At 40.6% G+C, this 22,377-nt stretch overlaps 1 protein-coding gene across 1 annotated transcript in view; it reads left to right on the forward strand.

Moving 5' to 3' along the window:
* MYO16 (myosin XVI) overlaps window positions 1–22,377 on the forward strand; it is a 580,058-nt gene that overhangs the window by 258,732 nt on the left and 298,949 nt on the right. The window contains exon 16 of the mRNA XM_004704405.2: window positions 17,966–18,077. Within this exon, the coding sequence (XP_004704462.1) occupies window positions 17,966–18,077 (112 nt within the window). The remainder of the gene's footprint in view (window positions 1–17,965; window positions 18,078–22,377) is intronic.

Genomic DNA, 22,377 nt, shown 5'->3' on the forward strand with positions numbered 1-22,377 from the left:
GAGAGAGAGAGAGAGAGAGAGAGACTCCCTCCTCCAAGGAAGAAATATCAGATATCCCAGAATTCTCTGGAGAAAGGTCAAGCCCATACAGAGGCCTCATAGGCTATGATCTGATTGACAGACTAGACTCCACCCTTTCACTTTTAATCCTCAAATGGACAAACGATTATGTAACTACCACAGACCAGCCCTACACCATCTTTCACTTGTTCTTAGGGTTCAGCCCATTGTTGCAGCCACTGTGCCAATCCATCTCATCAAGGGCCTTTCTCAATTTTTGGTTGCCCCTCCACTTTAACAGGCATTGTGTCCTTCTCCAGAGTCTGGTCTATCCTGATAACATGTCCAAAGTATAGACCATGAAATTTCACCATCTTTTACTCTAAAGAGAATTCTGGCTGTACTAATTCCAAGACATTTCAGTTTGTTCTTTCGGCAGTCCAGTATTTTCAATAGTCTTTGCCAGCACCATAGTTCAAATGCATCCATGTTTCTTCAGTCTTCCTTATTCAATGTCCAATTTTCACATGCAAATGGTGCAATTGAAAATACTATGGCTTGGATCAGGCGCACACACTTTATCTTCACAGTATCATCCTTTCTTTTGAACTCGTTAAAGAGATGGTGGGCAACCGATTTACGTCTCATGTACTTTGGACATAGCATCAGGAGAGAGCAGTACCTGGTGATGGACCTCATGCCTGGTAAATGAGAAGGTCAGCAAAGCAGAGGAAGGTCATCGAGGAGGCTGAAAACAGAGGTTCAGGCCCAGCAATGCTGTTCAGGATGGTGCGGGTCTGGACAGGGTGTGATTCTGTTTGCTTTGGCTTTCTGTGGGTCAGAACCCATTCACCAGCATCTAACAGAAACAGTCATCAGGTTTACGGTATATAACCCCTCAGGAGTGGACAGCTGATTCCTCTGTAGTCTGATCTTAAACTCAAAGCTCCACTGAGGTCTAGTCACTATGGGTGACCCTTCTGGTGTTTGAAATACCAGTGACATAGCTTTTAGCATCACAGCAACATGCAAGTGACCACAGCATGGCAAACTGACTTTCAGTTAGCAAGTACGTGCTTAACCATTGTGCCAACAGGGGACTTTTGAACTAGGAAACGCTACATAGAACAAATTGTTGATACATGCAATCACTTGGATGACTTCCAAAGAATTGATGCTGTGTGAAAAAGTCAATATCAAAAGGTTATGTGTTGCGTGTTCTATGTACATATCACTTTTCAAGAGTGCACAATGACAGAAGTGGAGGACACCATAATCTTTGCTACGGCTTAGGGAAGGTGGGGAGGGGGGAAGGGGGTGGAAGGGGATGGGCTGCCTATCAAAAGGGGGCACAGGCACCTGGTGCTGATGGAAATGCTCTGTGATCCTGAGGACACAGTGCTAATAAGCAAGATATGATATTATAAGATGTTACCTGAGGGAAACTCAGTGAATCTGCACAAAATATTGCTTATGTTTTTCTTATAACTAATGGAGAGTCTGCCATGATATCAGAATCGCATTTTTGAAAAAAAAATAGATACGTCTGTTTCAGCCTGATAGACAGGTCTCAGAAGATCTTAGGTTGTGACTGAGTGGGAAGACCTCATATTTCAATTGCTTGTAAGGAGTCTCTCCAAGTATTTATAGAAGCCTGCGCATGCCAAGCATTTTCTTGTAATGACAAGCATGTGTGTGTATTCTCTTTGAGTGATTTATATTAGAATACATGCACGCTTTGGGTTTCTATGATTATCAGGTCAATCTTCTAGATATGTGACTAATCAAATTTAAATTTTAATTAAGTAAAATTAAAAATTCATTATGTAAATTGCACTAGCCATGTAAAAAGTAATCATTTACGTTTAATACCTATCACATTCACCTATCACATTGGAGCGTGTCAATATAGAACATTTTCATCATCTTAGAATATTCTCTTGGACAGTGCTGTTGGCCAAAACTAATTCTCCTGCTTTCATGGAATTTATATTTAGACACTAGGGAATTTAGGGAACAGAAGTAACGGGTAATATGAGCACATACTAAGAACACAATAAACCAGAGTGAGAAGATAATGCCCTCATAGATGAGGATAATGCCATGCTGTCCTCAGAAGAGGTTATGTTTGAGTAGAACAAAGAAACTGAGAGATATCCCTAAAGTCATATAGGGATAGAGATGACATTTCAGGCAGAGGAAGTAACACTTCCAAAGGCCCTGATTCAGAAAATATTTTCACAAGGAAAAATTAGATTTATGTTCCTGCAATGAAATACTCGTATGTTGAAAAGAGAGGTATTGTTAGATGCCATCAAGTTGGTTCTGACTAAGAGCTACTCTACATAACACACGGAAACCATGCATGGTCCTGAGCCATCCTTGCAATTGTCCCATGCCTGAGTCCATTGTTGCAGCATGGTGTCAATCCAGCTTGCTGAGAGCCGCCTTCTTTTCACTGCCCCTCCAGTTTACCCAGCATGATGTCCCTCTTCAGTGACTGGTCTCGCCAAACAACATACCCAAAGGATGTAAGACTAAGTCTTGACACCCTTGCCTTTAAGGAGCACTCCGGCCCTACTGCTTCTAAGATAAATTGGTTTGTCGTTTTAGCTGTCCATGGTACTTTCACTATTCCTCTCTGGCACCACAATTCAAATTCCCCTTGGTTCTTCCCGAATCAGTGTCCAGCTTTCACATGCGCACGAGCAGATGGCTTGAGTCAGGCACACCTTAGTCTTCAAAGCAACATCCTTGCTTTTCAATACTCTAAAACGTTCTTCTACACCAGATTTATCTAATGCAACCCTTCTTTTGATCTCTTGATTATTGCTTCCATGAGCATTGATCGTGGAATTCTTGACAACTTAGACCTTTCTTCTATTTACTATGATGTTACCTTTTGGTCCCATTGTGAGGATTTTGGTCTTCTTAACATTGAGTTTTAATCCATGCTGAAGGCTGAAATCCTTATTCTTCATCAGCAAGTGCTTCTTGTCCGCCTCACTTTGCTAATAAGTCTTCCTCTAATCCCGATGCCATATTTTTCATCAGATAAGTCAGGTTCTCTGATAATTTGCTCAGCATACAGATTGAACAGGTCCAGTGAGAGGATACCACCCTGATGCACAGTTTTCTGATTTTTAAGCCAGGCAGTATTTCTTTGTTCTGTGCACAGAACTACCTCTTGATACATATACAAGTTCACCAAGAACACAATGAAGTGTTCTTGAATTCCCATTCTTCTCAAAGTTATCCATAGTTTATTATGGTCCACACGGTCAAATGCCTTTACACAGTCAATAAAATACAAGTATATATTTTTCTGGTATTCTTTGTTCTCGCAGGATACATCTGGCATCAGCAATGATAGCCCTTGTGCTGTGTCCTTTACCGAGTCCATCCTGCACTTCTGGAAGTTCCATGTCGATGTACTGCTCCATCTGCTATTGGATGGTTTTGCTTGTGTTCAAAATCAATGATATTATTCTCTAATTTGAGTATTCTGTTGGGTCACCTTTCTTTGAAATGGTTACAAATTTCTTCCATATTTGGCCAAGTAGCTCTTTTCCAATTTGCTGGCGTAGATGAGTGATTGCTTCTAGTGCTTCTTGAACTTTCTGAAACATAACAATTGGTATTCAACCAATGTTGGGACCCTTGCTTTTAGCTAATGTATTCAGAGCTGCTTGAACTTTTCTTTCAGCACCATTGGTCCTTAGTCATATGCTACCTCATGAAATAGTGGGAGTGTCAACTCATTCTTTTTTGTGCATTCTCTCCATCTTCTCTTGAGACTTCCTGCATCATTCAGCATTTTACTCATAGAATTTTTCAAGATTGCAACTCAAGGCTTGGCTTTTTCTGGCGGTCTTTCAGTTTAAGATATGCTGAATGTGTTTTCACTTTTGGTTTTCTAATATACACATTTCATTATAATATTTGGCTTTATCTTCTCAAGCTGCCCTTTGAATTTTCTCTTTCGTTTTTCTATTTCATCATTCTTCCATTTGCTTTAGCTACTCTATGATAAAGAGCAAGTTTCAGAGTCTCTTCTGGCAACTACTTGCATCCTTTTTTGCTTTCCTGTATTTTAATGACCTTTTGCATTATTCATGAAGGTTGGTCTTAGTGTGCTCCCACAGCTCATCGGGTCTTCTGTAGCCGTAAGGTCCTATTTTGCATCACATGAGTTTGTTTCCATTTTATTCTGCTATAACCTGATCTGACATATGAGCAGTTGATGCTTTGTTACACAGTCAGCTCCTTGTCTGGCATTCACTGCTGAGATTGAGCGTCTCCATCTTTTCCTCCTACCGACGGATTCAGTTGCTTTTCCGTGCATTCCAACTGGTGACATCTGTGTGTATTTCTATCACCTAGACCATATTTTTCAACTATTGTTGCTTCCACTTGATTTCAACTTTTGCACTCCAATAGGCCAGTGGTTCTCAACCCATGGGTTGTGACCCCTTTGGGGGTCGAATGACCCTTTCACAGGGGTCACCTAAGACCATCGGAAAACACATATTTCTGATGGTCTGAGGAACCGAGACATCGCTCCTCTATCGTCTCCAGGTGGATCTACCCTCATGCAGATACACCCACATACGAGTACCCGGCATGAAGACCCATGCTTCAAGACAAAATTGCATTGACTTTTAATTAGAAATAAATATTTCACAATATTTAATCACAGATTGTTTTGTGATTAATCACAATGCTTTAATTATGTTCAATCTGTAACAATGCAAATACATCCTGCATATCAGATATTTACATTACGATTCATAACAGTAGCAAAATTACGGTTATGAAGTAGCAACGAAAATACTTTTATGGTTGGGGGTCACCACAACATGAGGAACTGTTTTACAGGGTCACAGCATTAGGAAGGTTGAGAACCACTGCAATAGACAATAATTATCAATGCATCTTGATTGCTCATGATCAATTCCCTACTGAAGTTGTTGGTAGAATTCTTCAATTTCTTTATAACTATCTTTTGTGATTGGTGCATAAAATTGAATAATAGTTGTATTGATTGGATTTCCTTGGCAGGTAGCTATAATCCTCTCCTAGACAGTATTGTACTTTATGATGGATTTTGCAGTGTCCTTTTTGACAATTGTCTTTCCTCTTGATTGTGTGATTGTCTGGTTAATAATGGCCAATATCAGTCCAAGTCTGCTCACGAATGCCGGGGAAATCAATCTTTATGCATTGCATTTCATTTTTAGTGACTTCCAATTTCCCTAGCTCCATACTTAACATGTTCCAAGTTCTGATTACTAGTGGATTTTTGCAGCTCTTTTTCTTTATCTTGTGTCATGCCACATCAACAAATGAAGCTCCGAAAGGCTCCACTCCCACCGGCTTTAGGAGATTTAGGACCCCATCACTGGGGTCGACTCCACGCCGACAGTGTTTGGAAGCTACACGTAAGGTGTTCAGCAGCCCTTTCTTTTGAAGTGGGGAGCTGAGTCCTGATTTGTTGTCTCTTCTTAGTCTGCAAGCAAGCCCCGTGGAAACCAGTCTGGGTGACCCTCCCGGCATTTGAAATACCAGTGACATAGCGTCCAGCTTGACAGCAACACACAAGCCACCACAGTATGACAAATGGACTGACAGACAAGTGGTGGGCCATAGATAGAAGTTCAATTGGGATGAAGAAGCTGGTTCCATAGGATCTGGAGGCTAGTGGCATATGAAAAGGATGATCCACATGACATTGCGATTAAGTCATGTCAGTGATGAAGTACTCTGAGGGAAAAGAATCTGGTGACTGTGAGTTTCCCTAGTTGCTGTTCAGATTAATAATATTCAGGCAAACTTCAATTAAAATTGTATTTATTCATTCCGTAATAATCATTGCGTATTATGTGGAGGTTAATTTGAAGAGCGCCCAGTTATCTCATAGGCTGCCAAATTCACTGTGGATTCAATTTCCACCACTTGTTTCCAGACGAAGTTGTTGACGGTGGTCTGCAATTGTCCCAGTTCACTCCTGGCACAGCGGATCTTTCTAACTCCTGCGGTACAACACTAACTTTTGTTTCAAAGTGAAATGATCAACCATCACCCACGCGATTGGCCCCCTCAAATGTGTGAAGTTTTCGATAAGGCTAAGGAAGCAAAGATATTTTAAAAGAAGTAGAATTTTTTAAATATAGACCAGAAATACAATATTTAAAATATTTCTTGAAAGACTGGTGGAACACCTGAGACTGTGTGGCCATTAGACAATCCTTCTAACTTGGGGCTGAATCACCCTGTGATCTAACTTTCAACCAATTGACAAACAGGGTTGTGAGGTGAATGATAACACCACCAGGGGGTATGACCCCTTGGAAACATCAACCCTGTGTTATCCAAAGGGCCAAAAGGCAACATTTGCCAAGAAAGAAAGCTTTGACTGCAAGAAGGGATAGGAAAGAAAGATGAAGGGAAATGACAGACACCGGGAGGAAGTAGCAAGAGGGCTGTTAAGTTGTGGAGATCGCAAGCAATGTCTTCAGTCAAACGAGAATGAATTGTTGACTAGAAAACCAATTTGCTCCATAAACTATCATCAAAATCACAATGGAAGCTTTTGAAAAAAAATAAAAAAATAACAATACATTGTTTCCTTGAAGATGGTACACAGATAGTATGGAGAAGTCTACGAACTCTGTGATAGCAAGTACTTGAAATGGTCATTTCCATAGAAAAATATTAAGTTTTGGAGAAGCATGCCAAGAAATATGACAAAATAGAATACATTTACATTTCAGAATAGACATATGAATGTCTTTTTAACAAGAGCTAGAAAATCTTCTAAGTGTACTGGGCAAAAAAACTTCAAAGTTTGATATTGTTCAGCTGTTTTTCTCTACTTTTTGCAGAAGAAAAAACCATTGGAAGTTAAAGCAAATAAAATATCAATCTATAATGAGTTAAATAATGAGAATTTTATTTTGTTTTGGTGAAAATTTACACAGCAAGTTAGTTACCATTTTGACCATTTCAGCATAAATTGTTTCAATGGCATTAGTTGATTTATCATAATGCACCAATATTCCCTTTAATTGTGTTGTTTCTTCCTTTTTCATTAACTTGGATTCCCTTCTCTAGTTCTTTGTCCTTTCTTTGGAGGGAGGGGGGTGGTAATTGTTGATTTTATAGTTCCATCAGTATGGGACCGTCTTAAAAATAATACTCTTCACTTTTATGTCACTTGTTAATTTTGCTAAAAGGTGATTTTAGGAAAGGCTTGATTCTCAGGGAAATCGTCCCAGGAGCCCTTTGATCTGTATAGTTACACTTTGTCTGGCTTAGTGTTATTATTTTATATTCGAATTTGAATTCATATTTTTTCACCTTTTATGGGGCCAGCTCTTGTGATCCCGGTCAGGAAAGCCAGTGGTGTGAGTTGAATACCGTCTGATCTTCCTGGTCTGAGGGCAGATGAGATTGTTGCTCGGTTAGACATCCTTCATCTCTATGATTTTGGTTACCTTCTCACTGCTTTGTTCCTGGTAAATAAAATGATGTGTAGTTGGGTCTAAGATAATTGCTTGCTGCCTTTTAAGACCTCAGCTGGTACTCATGTCAGTCGGAGACAGACCATTTCTGTTGTGAATTATACTAGTTAACTGAGTTGTTCCATTACACTGATCCTGAAGACTGTCTGTCTTTGTGGGGGTGGTCCAACGAATTACTTAATATGACCTTGGTGGTGTAGTGGGTAACCTGTTGGTTTGCTTACCTCAAGGTCAGCAGTTTGAAACTGCCAGCCAGATTTAGTTACTGGGATACCCACAGGGCAGTTCTACTCAGTCCTATAGAATCTAGAGACTGTGACTTGATGGCAGTGACGGCTGTTTTTCTTTTCAATTATGTTAATGAGGTAGGATTAGAGTTTATTATTAAGGACTAGGTTATGCTCACTGTTATTGAGACAGGATAAGAGTGGCATACAGTCAAATTACCATCCTTATTCAGTTCGTTACCCTTACTTGAGACATCTTTTATTTTACAAAAGTTAGAGAAAGAAGCAAGCTGAAAGAAGAGAAAGGACTACTGCCAAAAGAGAGGAGTGGACCTTTGGGTAAGCACGGGACAGGCAGCACACGGAATGAGAGAATTATGTGCCTTTGGGCAGGTGCTTTACTTATGGAATAGGTAACTGGACCCCTTGCAACTTGTCAGGACTAGACTTGCCAACCTAGGGAGAGAAGAGAACTGATCCACTGTGGGCCGAAGCCCCTGCTTACATGTTAACGAAGTTAAAGATCTCTGCCCAGCGGGGTCGTGGCCTGGCTGACCCACAAGGCCCAAGCACCATAGGTGTAAAGGGGCTGAGGGCCAGAGAGAGCAGTACGCAAAGGTGGCTGTCTTAATCTAAGCGCTGTCTTCAGTCATTTATGGTCCCACCTTGCATCCTGTTACAGATTGTATTGCATAGTAGGAGCATTGTCTGTGAGCTGAGGGACCACAGCTGTTTGAGGAGGAAAGTGTGCCTAGCCTAGTCCAGGGCACATCCGCTCACCTCGGATGAAGGCAAACACTGATCAATGAATAAGGAAGACCAAAGGAGAATGAATGCCTTTGAATGATGATGTTGGCACAGAAGATATGGACTACCAGAACAACAAATAAATCGACCTGGAAAGACGTACAGCCAGAGCATATAGGGACGTGAGAATGGCAAAACTTCATTTCTTACACGTTGGATATGCTCTCAGGAGGGCCCAGGATATCATTTTTGGTGAAGTGGAGGGTCAGTGGAAAAGTATATGTTGCATAGCAAAATGGACAGGGTGGCTGCAGTGGTGGGCTGAAACAATTGTGAGCATCGTGGGCGAACAGACACGGTTTCACTCTGTTGAACCTAGGGGTTGCTATGAGGCAGGAGCAACTCGAGAGCTCTTAGCAACAGATCACATGCCGAGGAAGGGGATCGATGGAGCAAAGGGGAGTTTCACTTCTCGGGTTCAGAAGAAGTGCCTTACCATTTTCCAAAGCATGCCCCTGAGACGATAGACTGATTTGCAATCAGTGTAATTGCAAGTTCCCCACATAATCACCAACATTTGTTAATATCTGGTTTTGTTATTGGTCATCTGTAGCATTTTAGTTAGGATGAGATTATAGCTCATAGTGTTTTTAGATTTGCATCTTTCTAATGACTAGAATCCTGAACATATATTTAGATATTCTTAGCTGTTCAGATAACCTCTTTGGTGACGGTTCAATCCCTGGCCTTTTTTCTATTTTAGGAGTGAGCTGCTTGTTTCTCTGTTATTGAGTTATTGCCACTTTCTATAGATTTTAGAAATTAGACTCTTTTCAGATAAATTGTTTCCCAAGTGTTTTCCGAGTCTATGGACAGCCTATTTATTCCTTTAATAAATTCTTTTCATAAGCATATTTACTGTTTTCAGGAGGTGCTTTTTATGCTTTGTCACAACTTTATTATTTTCCTTCAATATTGCTTTCATTATTAGGAATTTAGTTTCCTTATCAGTCATTCGTTTTTCCATTTCAACAACTAATGTTTTCAGGATTTGTGTGGTGATTGCATTTAGTTTACCGCAGCTTTCGGTGGAATGGATACTTGTGAGGTACTCTCAGGGACTTTTCCCACCCACGGGGACCCTGGGAACCACAGAACTCCACGGCACGTGGTCCTGCGCCAGCCTCCGAATCCCTCCCACGTGCAAACTCCCTGTTGCAGCCATGATGTCCATCCCTCTCTTTGAGGACAGTTTTCTTGTATGCTGCCCCTCCAATCTACCAAGTACGATATCCTTCTCAAGGGACTGGTCTCTTCTGACAATGTGTCCAACGCCTTTTGATCGCTTGACTGTTGATCTCTTTTGACTTTGATCTCTTGACTTCCGCTTCCATGAGCATTGATTAGGGAACCAAGCGAGAAAGAATCCTGGACAGCTTCAACTTTTCCTCAGTTTACCATGATGCTAGGTATTGGTCTAGTTGTGAGAATTTTGGTTGCCTTTATATTGAGTCTGAATCCATACTGAACACTGCAATCCTTGATATTCACCAGCAAGTTCTTTGAGTCCTCCTCGCTTTCAGCAAGCAAGGTTGTGGCATCTATAGATGGTAGGTTGTTAATAAGCCTTCCTCCAACCCCGATGCCACATTCTTCTTCAAACAAGCTGGCTTTTCTTATCACTTGCTCAGCATACAGAGTGAATAAATATGGCAAGAGAATAGAACCCTGACTGACGCCCACCTTTCCTGATTTCAAATCAGACACTAATCTCTTGTTCTGTTCAGACAACTGCCTCTTGATCCATGTCAAAATTTTTCATGAGCACAATGCAGTGTTCTTGAATTCTCAATCTTCTCAAGGTTATCCATAGTTTAATATGGTCAACTCAGTTCAATGTCTTTGCATAATCAATAAATCACAAGTAAACAGCTTTCTGGTATACTCTGTTTGCAGCTAAGATCCATCTAGCATCAGTAATGAGATCTGTTATTCCATGTCCTCTTCTGAATCCCGCCTGGGCTTCTGGCAGTTCCCTATCAATGTGCTGCTGCAAAAGCTGTCGGATGAGCGTCAATGGAAAATTGTTTGTCTGCAATATCAATGATATTGTTCTATCATTGGAGCATCTGTTGGGGGGTCACCTTTCTTTGGAATGCACACATAGATGGATCTCTTCCAGTCAGTTGACCAAGTAGCTGTCTTCCAAATTTGCTGGCATGGACGAGTGCGTGCTTCCAGGGCTTTATCAGCTAGTTTATACACAATTAATATTTACACTCTATTAAGTCTTCTAATACATGGGATATTTGTCCCCTTTTGTTGGTCTCTTTTAGTGTATTGCAGTAAAGATTACTGCCAGCTTTGAATGGCCGCTTTGCTAGGTAAAGAATTATTGGTTGACAACTGTTTTCTTTTAGTATTATACAAAATGTTGCTCAGTGTCTTCTGATTTCTTGAGTTTTGGGGAGAAAACCTAATTTTTCTGAAAGCCTCTTGATATTCATATTGCATTATGAATTTCATAATTCTCTCCTTGCCTTGTTTACAAGAAATTTATAAAGATGTGCTCTGGAGATGATTTTTATGTGTCGCTTTCATTGGGTTAAGGTAACTTCTTGAATTTCCAGACTTGGTTCTATGTTCAGATATGGGAAAGTCTCTGATTATGTCTTCAAAAAGCATTTCTTCGCCTTTAGTTACGTCATGTTGCTTTGGAGTTTCAGTGTTAGACTTCTTAATTGCATGCTATATTTTCTTTTGGCTTGATCAATTTTATTTGTTCTTTTCTCTTGAGATTTTAGAAGTTCAGTTATTTTGTCTTTTTATTATTTGTTGTCTATCTGTTTGATCTCAATTTTGAATGGTCCTCTTTTCTTCTCATAATTCACATAGTTCTCTCTCCTTGTCTATGCTTTATGTTTTTAATCTCAATGTTGAAATGTTGACTCTAACACTTTGTTTCTCGATTTAGGTCCTGGTTGCTGCTCGCTGCTTTTCTGTGTGCTTCTTATTTCTTTAAACATATTTAGCACCATAGTCTGAATTTTGTTAATTTTTGGCTTACTAGGACTCCATGAGAGAGACATTTTTCTTCTTGATGTTTGGTTTTTTAACTTACCCTTCTTCTCTTGTAATTTTTTTGTGGATTCCTGTTTTGTTAAATTGAAACCATTTTCTAATACCTTTTCCCTTTATTTTAAATTTTGTATTCTTGTTCTACATGGGATTTTTTTTTGCTAATTAAATGTGCTGTATATATAGGGGCCAAGCAACCAGTTACCAACCAGAAGGTAGAGTCCTGTACCCATAAATTGCTCTCTGTCACAAACATGACCCTACGCAGTGGCCCTGCTTGCTAGTCTCACTGAGATAGCAGTGGCTGTCCTCAACTAGGGTGGCAGCTATTGGCTAAGTGCCACTCCTGGACCTAGTGCCCCTGTCAACAGATCTGGCAGTCACTGACCTTCTTCTTGGCTCATCTTTTACTTTTCTTTAAGCATGAAAGAAGTTTGCAACTAACGGCTGCACTGGCTCCTTTCCTGCCTGGACAAACCATGTGACAGACACCGTTCCTTCTCTTTACCTGTCCCCATTTCTTGCAGTATAAGATGCCAGTTATCTGCCAACATGGTTGACAAGATCTACCAGTCACAGTCAAAAGACTGTGTAGCCACATCCTTATTGGATGTATTCATACTTTTAAAATAGAAGTTTTCTGCAGTGTCGATTTCTTGGTAAACAGTTTATTTCACAATTCATTTTTTTTCTTCTTGCATTTTAATATAAACATTATGGGAAAACTATAATGCTTCTTCAAGATTTTGCTTACACATTTCCTGAGCTAAATATTCAAGTTCATAACTTAGAAGCTGTACTTTTAACATTTAAATATAATTCATCCAAGTTCTTCATCACCTTATCACAAGAATTACCTTTCCTATAGTGCATAATAAGTAACATGTTAACCCTTTCCTTTTAAAGTCTCATAACAAACATATTGTATTTCTAGCAATATTCAATCCTTGATGATGGAAGCATTCCTCACAGATCCTCAGTTCTTTTGAACCATCCCTTGAATGATGCCTAATTCTCATAAATAAAAATATATATTGTTCCATAATGACTATATAGGCTTCACTAACAAGCACCAAGAGAACCAGCCCTGCCATTTCTCCATGACAAAGCTCCTTCCAGTGCAAAACTATTTATCAGTTTATGAATTTCAGTGACTAAAGCAATATTTAACCAGAATCTTGGACAGAGTTTCGTACTTCTTGTACTCACAAATTTTCCTATGTGTCTTCCTACTTTTTTTTTCTTTTCTTCCTACTTATTTTTATATTATATTTTAGGTTCGTAATCTACTAATTGTGACCTTTTCTCTTCTTGAAAATATAAATTATCCCATATAATCATAGCCAAATGTGCAAAGCTACTGTTTGTTTTAGCATCCTTAAAAGCAATAAATAGGTACTTTTCTCCTTTTACAAGTGCACTTTGCTTCTGTACTTGCAACTCTACATCATCCCCAGTCTTCATTGCCAAAGCCACTCAATCTTTCCCTGTTTCTCTGTGGGTGTCATCTTATCTGCCCCTGCCAATCAGTATTGGTTGATTAATGAAACCATTTTGGAAGGCAGTAGATGCTCAAGAACTGATGATTTCAAAGGAAGAAGGCCAAAGCACACCGAGGACATTAAAGGGGGAGAAGGGTGGGGGGGAATTCCAGGAATCCACAATACAAAATGAGATTTTTCAACAAACAGTGTTGGCGGTGGTCATTCATCTACTTCAATGCATTTCGAAAACAACAACCTGGACAATCTGCTGAAGAGGGAGTGCCCATGCCAAAGGATGGTGATTCAACAGAATGCGAAGAGCATCAACCAATCGCTTTAATATAATGCAGAAGTAGAATTTTGCTGAAGGTAATTCAAAAGCTGTTGCATCAATAGGAAGCTGCCAGGAATCTAAGCCAGATTCAGTGGAGGATCTGCAAGGAGGGACATCATTGCTGATCTCAGATGAACCTTGGCTGGAAACAGAGAATACCAGAAAGGTGTTTAACTTAGTGGGGTTTCCTTGACTATGCAAATGCATGGGCCTGTGGAAACCATAACGGAACACACTCATAATATTCTGAAAAATAGAAATTCCAGTACCCTTACTTGTACACATGAGGACCTTGTACATATAAAAGAAGTGGCTGTCCAAACAAGGAAAGAGGATCTTGCATGGTTTTAAAGCAGGGAAGTTGTGCATCTGGGCGTTTCCTTTCACTATAGCACATTATTCAATCTGCATGCTGAGATAATAAGTCCAGGAAGCTGAAATATATGAAGTAGAATGTGACTTCAAGATTGGAGGGAGATTCATGACAATTGTGCTTTACAGATGGTACCAACTTACTTGCTGAAATTAAAAAGGGCTGAACATACTTACCCTTTAAAGGGACTCTACCCTTTAAAGTGGATTACACTTTAACAGCAAGGGAATGCCAATTCTCATGACTGTACCAATAAGCAACATCATGGTATGGTTCAAATTTCAAGAATTTAATTATTCTTGAATCCATAATCAACATCTACAGATGCCACAGTCAGGAAATTTAACAACACGGTACATTGTGCTGCTAAGCACTAGCTTAGCAGTGTGAAATCTTTAGGCCCTCCTTAGCAAGAAAGCTGGGGCTTCCCCCACCCACACCCCCCAATGTGTTGGTCTCAGAAAGCCACAGGGGTCCTTTACTCTGTCTTGTCAGGTCACTGTGAGCTGTACCCCTGTGGATAGCAGTGAAGTGGGGTTTGGGGTCTTGTTTTGTTTTTAAAGTATGCCCGATCCAAATAATGATATATTTCTATCAGTTAATATGAACATGAAAGCGGAACAATAAATAAGGAACACAGAAGAATGTATGCCTTTGAATTATGGAGTTGGTGAAGAATATTGTATATACTATGGACTACCAGTAAAACGAACACATCTGTGTGGGAAGAAGTACAACCAGAATACTTCCAAGGAGCCAGGAAAGCTCGACTCCATTTGATGTACTTTGCATATATCATCAGGATGGACCAGTACCTCTACTTGAACTTCAACGAGTAATTCAATCTCAACATATCTCAAATATTTTGGTGGGGGGAAATGTCTGCCCTTATTAAAACCTCTTTCTCATTTTAATAGGCTTAATATTCCCCAAAGTGAGTAATTCAATCGCAACATATCTCAAATATTTTGGGTGGGGGGTTCCTCCCCTTATTAAAACCTCTTTCTAGTTTTAATAGGCTTACTATTCCCCCAAGTTACCCAGGCAGAAACTTAGGAACCACAGTTAAGTCCTGTGTTTCCTGTTCTGTTTTTAAGCTAACCTCTTGTCCTGCCAACTTCTATTCTTCTCAGTATCCTTTATTCTTTACCACCTAATTTGGTAGAGGATCTGTGACGCAAAAAAGAAAAAGACACCCTAATGAGAGAGATTGACGCAGTGGCTGCCACAATGGGCTCAAATGTAAAAATGATTCTGCGGACAGCCACAGGGCAGGTCGTGCTTCACTCTTTTGTTGATGCAGTCCCTATGGATCAGAACCAACCCAGGGTCCCCAACAATGATAACAGAAACAACAACCAATCTAAAAAGAAAACACAGAGTATATTTTTGTTTTAATAACTTTGATATCATTTAATGTCCTACTTCCTTGTAAGCTGATTTGTTCCGCGTGCATAACATTTTAAAGTTTGCTGTTCCGTGAATTCATCTAGTCACGTGGTTTTATTTATCTGCGTGTCTTAAATTCCAAATCTTTATATTCAATTATCACTTAGAACTTTAATTGAACGCCAACAAGTAATTCAAACTCATCTAAACATACCTAAATAATTTAACATATCTAAAGTAATTTTGGAAAAAAATCACATCTTGAAAAAATCTTTATTGTTTAATGGGTTTAATATTCTTCCAAGTTCCCCAGACAGGAAAAGAAAAACTATTATTAAGTCATGCCTTATCTTTTCCTGATTCCAAAACTATCCCCTCGTCCTGCAACTCAGCCTTTTGTCTGGCTCCTTAATTCCCACCCACTGCTTTGCTATTGCATCAGCGGCCGCATCTCTTTGGAGATGTAGCATCTTTCCCGGAGCCCTCAAGGGATACTTTCCGCAACACTTTAGGGCTGGGCCACTGGTTGGTTTCCAAATCTCCCGGTTTTCCAATATTTACAAGAATCGTTAGGAATGCTTTAACAAGACTTACAATGCAATAGTATGTATCCTACCTCGTCAAGCTTTACTTCCTCTGACTCCAATTTTGCTGACAAAAATGCGCAAGTTTTCCACACGCATCATGTTTTCTCAGTTCTTTGTGTTTTCTAAACTGCTGTTAAGTATTGTAGATTGCAGGGATACCCGTATGTCCTGGCATTTACTTGGCTTATTCTTCCTCAGGTCTGAAATACTTGGAAGAGCTAATGTTTTCTCATTCGCATAACCTTTCTTCATGGTCTGCTTTTGGGTCCGATGTCCTGGGTCTTAGATTGCATGAGTACTTCTGGAGAAAATATGCCTATATGTACATATCATTGAAGGAGCTTCGAAAAGTTTATGGGGAAATTTCATTGTCTTTCAATAAGATATTTTGGTGAAGTGTTTAAAGCCTTGCAAAGGCTTACTTAGTTCACAAAATGGTGAAGTTGTAGGGTTTGGTAATTTTGAAATCTGTAGGCCAGTCATCTGGCTTGGTATTTCTCCAGGCTTGTGTCCCAAGATTTGTACCTCACAGAACTGGAAGAATGCAGATTCTAATGGAGAGACAGAATGTTGCCAATATATCTACTTTAGAGAGACTACCCCTTAAGGAAATTCCCTCTCCAATGATTAATGAGGTTACATTAGCGTGTACGATGACAGTCACTGACATTGTACTGCATTGTATTGTATTACAGAACGGCAACTAGTCTAGACTTCCTGGAGCTGGAAGGCAAGGGGGCGATGCTTTTTTCTGGTCTCACAAGAGTTTTGCCTTTAGCATGTTTCTGTTGCTCTTTGTTAGTGGAAAATATTTGAGTTTTCTTTCTGTGACACATTTCCGGCTCCACAGGTCCCAGCTTCTACCATTGTACTGTATTTGATCAAGCCTCTAGGAAGCAAATTTATGCAGAAACTGTACATGCCTGCACACCTGCATTCCATTGCCATCAAATTGCGTCTGACTTGTAGAGATGCTGCAGGACAGAAACCTCGTGGTTTCTGAGGATGTACATTGTTCTGCAAGCAGACGGCCTCATCTTTCTCACTCAGAGAAGTGGGTGGGTTTGAGCTACCGACCTTACAGTAAGCAGTCCAGTGCATCCTCTCCTGGGCCAGCTGTCTCCTTCATCCTAACCCCAAACCCAACTGCACTGCTGTCAGGTCACTTCTGACTCATGGAAATCCCCTTCACTAGAGAGCAGACATCCTCTATGAGGGGCTTTGCAGGTTTCTTTCTAATATTTGTGAGAAGGAGTAATGCTTATGTATCTGGTTAAGTGTTCAGCGGAGAACTCAAAGGTTGATGGTTCAAACCCACCCTGTGTCTCTGTGGGAAAAAGACCCGATCCTCTGCTTCTGTCCAGATGATAGGCAAAAAGCAAAAACACAACCCAAAATTGTCTGGGCAGTTCTACTCTGTCACATGGGGTCATGCTAAGTTGGACTGGACTCAAGAGCACCTCAGTGTGATGTTTCTGGGAGCCGTTCGTCCGGCCTTTCCTGTGTCACACTTCTGAGTGCGATCAAGTTAGCACTTGAGCACAAGCCATTTGTAGTACCCAATGCCCTCTACACCTCTAAGTAACCTTGCAAGATACCAGGCATTTATGTTTAATTCTGTTTCCATATCATATTGGAGTTGTTTCATCTCCATGTCTCTCTCTAGATCCAATTTTTGGATCTTATGTTGTTGTTTAGGTCCCGGGAACATAGACCCTTTATCTTTATATAATTGGCTCCCTACATTGTCTGTATTTGGTAAGCGATTAGTATGTGCTTGCTGAAATAAGTGAAGAAATGAAGGAAGAAAGGAGCCATCCCACACTTAAAGATATTGACTGGATGGAATAATTAATGTATCTAAATAAGAATCCTTAATGAAAATATCAAAGGCAAAAGCACACCATAGGACCTGCTAACTTTTTGAATAAAATACATCATCCACTTGTTAACTTGTCCTTTCACAAGGAAGGGTGCAGCTAAGGTAAGACCCAAGTTAAACAGTGTAAATATATTCTGGTACAGCCAGAACATTTTTATGTTTGTTTGTTTCCTGAGCCATCATGTGCTCTGAGGTACCAGAAACCTTGTCACAGCAAGGGTACACAATGTTCCGTTGATTTTCTCTATTCTGGAGACTAAACATGATAGAGGTGACTTGTACCCACTCAAGTTTGACTATCAGCCAAGTCATCATACTATGTGGCTTTTCATCCTGAACAGGTATTTGGACCAAACGATCCAGGAAGATGTATCAACAACGGAGCATTCTCTGAACCGAGAGAAACTGACTGTTTTGAAACAAGCCCTGGCTGGAGTTGGTTTCAGTAATTTGGTAAGTCATATCATACATATTTCACTGAAAAAGGCCAGCACCTTCCAATGTATAAGTTATTTATTCAAAGACATTTATATTTCAGGCATTGTTATAAACATTGGTGGTGATTCAGTGGTGACAAAGACACTGTCCCTGGCCTTACAGATCCTATAGCATGCATCATAATGGGAGAGAGAGAGAAGCAGCAAGGCAATGTGTTACAGATGATAGGAAAAGCAAATAGGTAGTGACCAGCGGAAATGGTGTTATTTTCAAGAAAACCATTTCTTAAAAGGGCCCCCTGAGGAAAACAGATCAAAAGACCTTTACATTGATGTCCCAAAGAGAGACTGGTAGCTTTGAAGTAACTGAAGAGGAATGGATAGATAAAATCATATTCAGAATCCCCTAGAAAAGTGTTATTACTTTATCGAAATACTCTCTCAAACACTGTAACAATTCTTTTTATTCTTAAATAGTTACCACATCTAGAAACATCCAAGTAAAAATGAAAATTAAAAACCTTCAGTGTCAGTGCTGTGAACTAGGAATTTCTAGGAGAAGGGAAATGGTTTATATCTGTGCGGAACAGTCTGGCAGCCACGAGCCATGCTGAGAGGAGCCTTGGTGGCACAGGGATCCCCTAGTTGGGTTGCTAATCTCAAGGTCATCCATTGAAAACAACTAGCTACTCCCTAGGGAAAATGAAGCTTTCTGTTCCGGTCAAGACGCACAGTCTGAGAAACCCAGAGAGGCAGCTCCACACTGTCCTCCAGCGTCACGATCAGTGGGCGTCAGGGCCAAGGCAGTGAACTTGGATCCATGGATAATGTTAGATACTTGCAATGTGGCTAATGTGACTGAGGAAATAAATGGGATTTTAGTTAAGTTTAATTAATTTAAATAATCACATATGGTGAATGGCTACCATGTCATGCAACTCAGGGCTAAGACACAACGTAAACTTGAGAGGCATCATTCAAAGTTCCCTTATGGGTGATCTCTGTGTTTTCCCCTCATTCAGTATGGAAGGGTTGTGAAGTAGTGGATTCTTGATCAAAAATTAACATAAAGTTAACCCAAGATTTAAATATGTTACTGTATGTTAATATTTCTTCAATAAATGAGTTGATGACTTGGTTCTTTGTTGGTTCCCTGTCCATATAGATATATAATGAGACAGCGAGTGGACGGGAGCAACAGAGTGATGGGAAAGGGCAGGGTGAGGAGATGGGGAACCTGTGGTTATTGAGTTGATTCTGAGTCACAGCCACCCTGAAGGGCAGAGCAGAGCTACTCCCGAAGGCTGTCTCTCTTCAAGGAATCAGAGGGCCACAGCTTTGTCCCAGGGAGTAGCTGGTGGGTTTGAAAGGTCAATCGCTAGAGTACAAATGGAGCCCGTAAACACTGTGCTACTAGCACGTCTTTTGAGTAGACGAGGAAATCATCGCTGGAGAAGTTTGCTTTGTGTCAGAGAATAAATCTAGTGACTTGAAATCACATGGTGGCTTGCTTCCTTTTGCTCTCATTATCCATTCTCGGTCTCGTGTTTGCAACTCTCCCTCTACCATTTCATGTACTGCTATTTCTTTAAAGGGCCATAAGAGAAAAACCAATTAAAAAAATCCTTTGTTTTTTTCCCACCCTCCCAATATGATGAACTTCAATGCTTTTAAAAAACTGGGAAATTAGTATATAGATTTTAGTAAGAAACAACTCTTCCAGAAAGAGCTAGGAGGCAAGGACATCTATAGAAGTTTAAATACAGGCATGTGCACATGTATAAGACAATAGGGACATAGATATATGTACATATGTTATATGCTAAATAGTAAGATAGCAGATGGACATTGGGCCCCTACTCAAGTACTCCCTCAATGCAAGAGCACTTTGTTCTATTAACCTGGCATTCTTTGATGCTAACCTTCTCAACATGATCGTCGAAGACAAAATGGGTACATCAGCAAATGTAGTGAGGAAAGCTGATGGTGCCCAACTATCAAAAGATACAGCGTCTGTGGTCTTAAATGTTTGAAGATAAACAAGCATCCATCTAGCGGAGAAGCAACAAAGCCCACATGGATGAAGCACACCAGTCTGTGTGATCATAAGGTATCAATAGAATCAATAGAATCAGAAGAAACAGTCATATCAATTTGAAGGAGACGGGGGTAGAGGGTGGGGTGGGGTGTGGAGTAGACACCCAAAGCCCATCTGTAGATATTGGACATCCCCTCACAAAAGGGTCACAGGAAAGGATGAGCCAGCAGTAGAGCACGGATGAAACATGCACCATTCCTCTAGTTCTTTAATGCCTTCTCCCCTGACTTTTATGACCCCAATTCTATCTTACGAATCTGACTAGACCAGAGTATATATACAGATAATGGGGAATCCAGGACAGATAAATCCCTCAGGAGCAATAATGGGAGTAGCAACACCATAAGTTAAGAAGATGTGTGTGTGTGGGGGGGAAGAGCCCCTCACAATGATTGATGTATAACTGCCTACTCTCCCCCACAAGGGGGATGAACAACCAAAATATGGGTGAAGGGAGACAGAGGCTGGTGTAAGATATGCAAATAATAGTAATACTTTATAAATTACCAAGCGTTCATGAGGGAGGGAAGGAGGATGTGGGAAGGAGGAAAAGAATGAGGAGCTGATAACAAGGGCTCAAGTGGGAAGAAAATGTTTTGAAAAGGGTGATGGCAATGTATGTACAAATGTGCTTGACATAATGGATATATGGATTGTTGTAAGATTCCCCAATAAAATGATTTTTTTTAAAAAGAAACAGCTCTGCCAAAATACCAGTTGATTGAAGACAGGGATGTTAAAATCTATGATTGATTCTCAAAGGCAGGGCAAGCAAAACAGACCTTCTGCCAGAGGTATGTACTAGAGAAGCTAATAACCTTTGGGTTATAAGAAACGTGTACTTTCAAACAAAATACTTGGGGAGGAACTTTTTCTTGTAGTACTTTAAAGTCGCTGGGATGAGGAAGCCTGGCATTTACATAGGAAGAGCCATGTTATGCTCAGTAATATTTGTAGGGGCATCTTTGGAGGTTGATGAGGCCCTTGAATCACATCGTTGAGGTGTCTTTGCCTCTTCCTTAACCCTTTAAAAAGAGATCAGGACCGCAGGGACACTGAATGGGTGTTGGCGCCTCTGTCCACATCCTTTCATCCATCAGTGTGTCCTACAACAGTACTCGCGTGCTGCGCGATGCTGCCAGATGAGCCACCCATCTTCCTGGAACCAGCGGGGTCAAGCCTTAGTGGCCAGGTGTCAGGAGGGCTTCCAGATGAAGGCAAATTAGGAAAAAGGAAGAGGGAGCCTGCTTCCGAAAAATTAGCCACTGGAAAGATCTTGAATAAAACTGGAACATTGCCTGATACATTACCAGAAGATGAACACCCCAGGCTGGAAGATGCTCAGTATCACACAATGCAGAAAACATCACAAGAAAAATAGATGGGATGCACAGACTCACTGTACCAAAGAGAGTTAGTTGACATTCAGCCTTTTCCAGAGATTGCAGATGAGCGAGAATCCATGGTGTTAGAGAAAGACATCCAAGAAGAAGGTCTTGGTGAAGGTGAAGGCTCCAGGACTTGACAGAACATTGAAAGGTTTCAACACATAGATGCTACATTACTCATGTCTGCTAAGTCATAGGGAGATGCCCACGTGTGTGCCCCTCCCAAGGAAGGCAGACCCAAGGGCGTGCAGAAAATAGCAAACAGCGTAGGTAATATCACAGGAAAGTAAGATTTTGTTGATAGTCACTCCAAAAAGTACTGCTGTGCTGCATTTGCAGAAAACAGCCAGACATTCAAGCTGGGTTCCCAAGAGGACCTGTGATGAAGGATGGCATTGCTGAGATCAGACCGATCCTGGCTGGAAGCAAAGGCCACCAGGAAGATGCCTGCCTGTGTTTCCTCAGCTATGCAAAGGCATTTGACTGTCTGGTTCATAAAATAAAACTATGGATAAGATTGTGAAGAATGGGAATTCCATGACACTTAATTATGCTCCTGTGGAACTCGCACACAGACCACGAGGCTGTCATTTGAAGAGAGTAAGGGGTCCTGAATCGTTTAAAATCATGAAAGTCCTTATTGCACCCTTGCCCACACTTATTAAAACTGTCCACTGAACAATTAATCTGAGACAGTGGACTATAGGAAGAGGGAGGTGGCAGTAGGGTTAAAGGAAGGCTCGTGAGCATGCTGTGACACGTACATGATACAGCTTTTCAGGTGTGAGTTAGTTAATTATGCCAGCCTGGCCGATAATCACATGTGGGGC

Source organism: Echinops telfairi, unplaced genomic scaffold (genome assembly GCF_000313985.2).
Source record: "Echinops telfairi isolate 266 unplaced genomic scaffold, ASM31398v2 ScPeMD7_7467;HRSCAF=8505_1, whole genome shotgun sequence".
In the NCBI taxonomy this organism is placed as follows: Eukaryota; Metazoa; Chordata; class Mammalia; order Afrosoricida; family Tenrecidae; genus Echinops; species Echinops telfairi.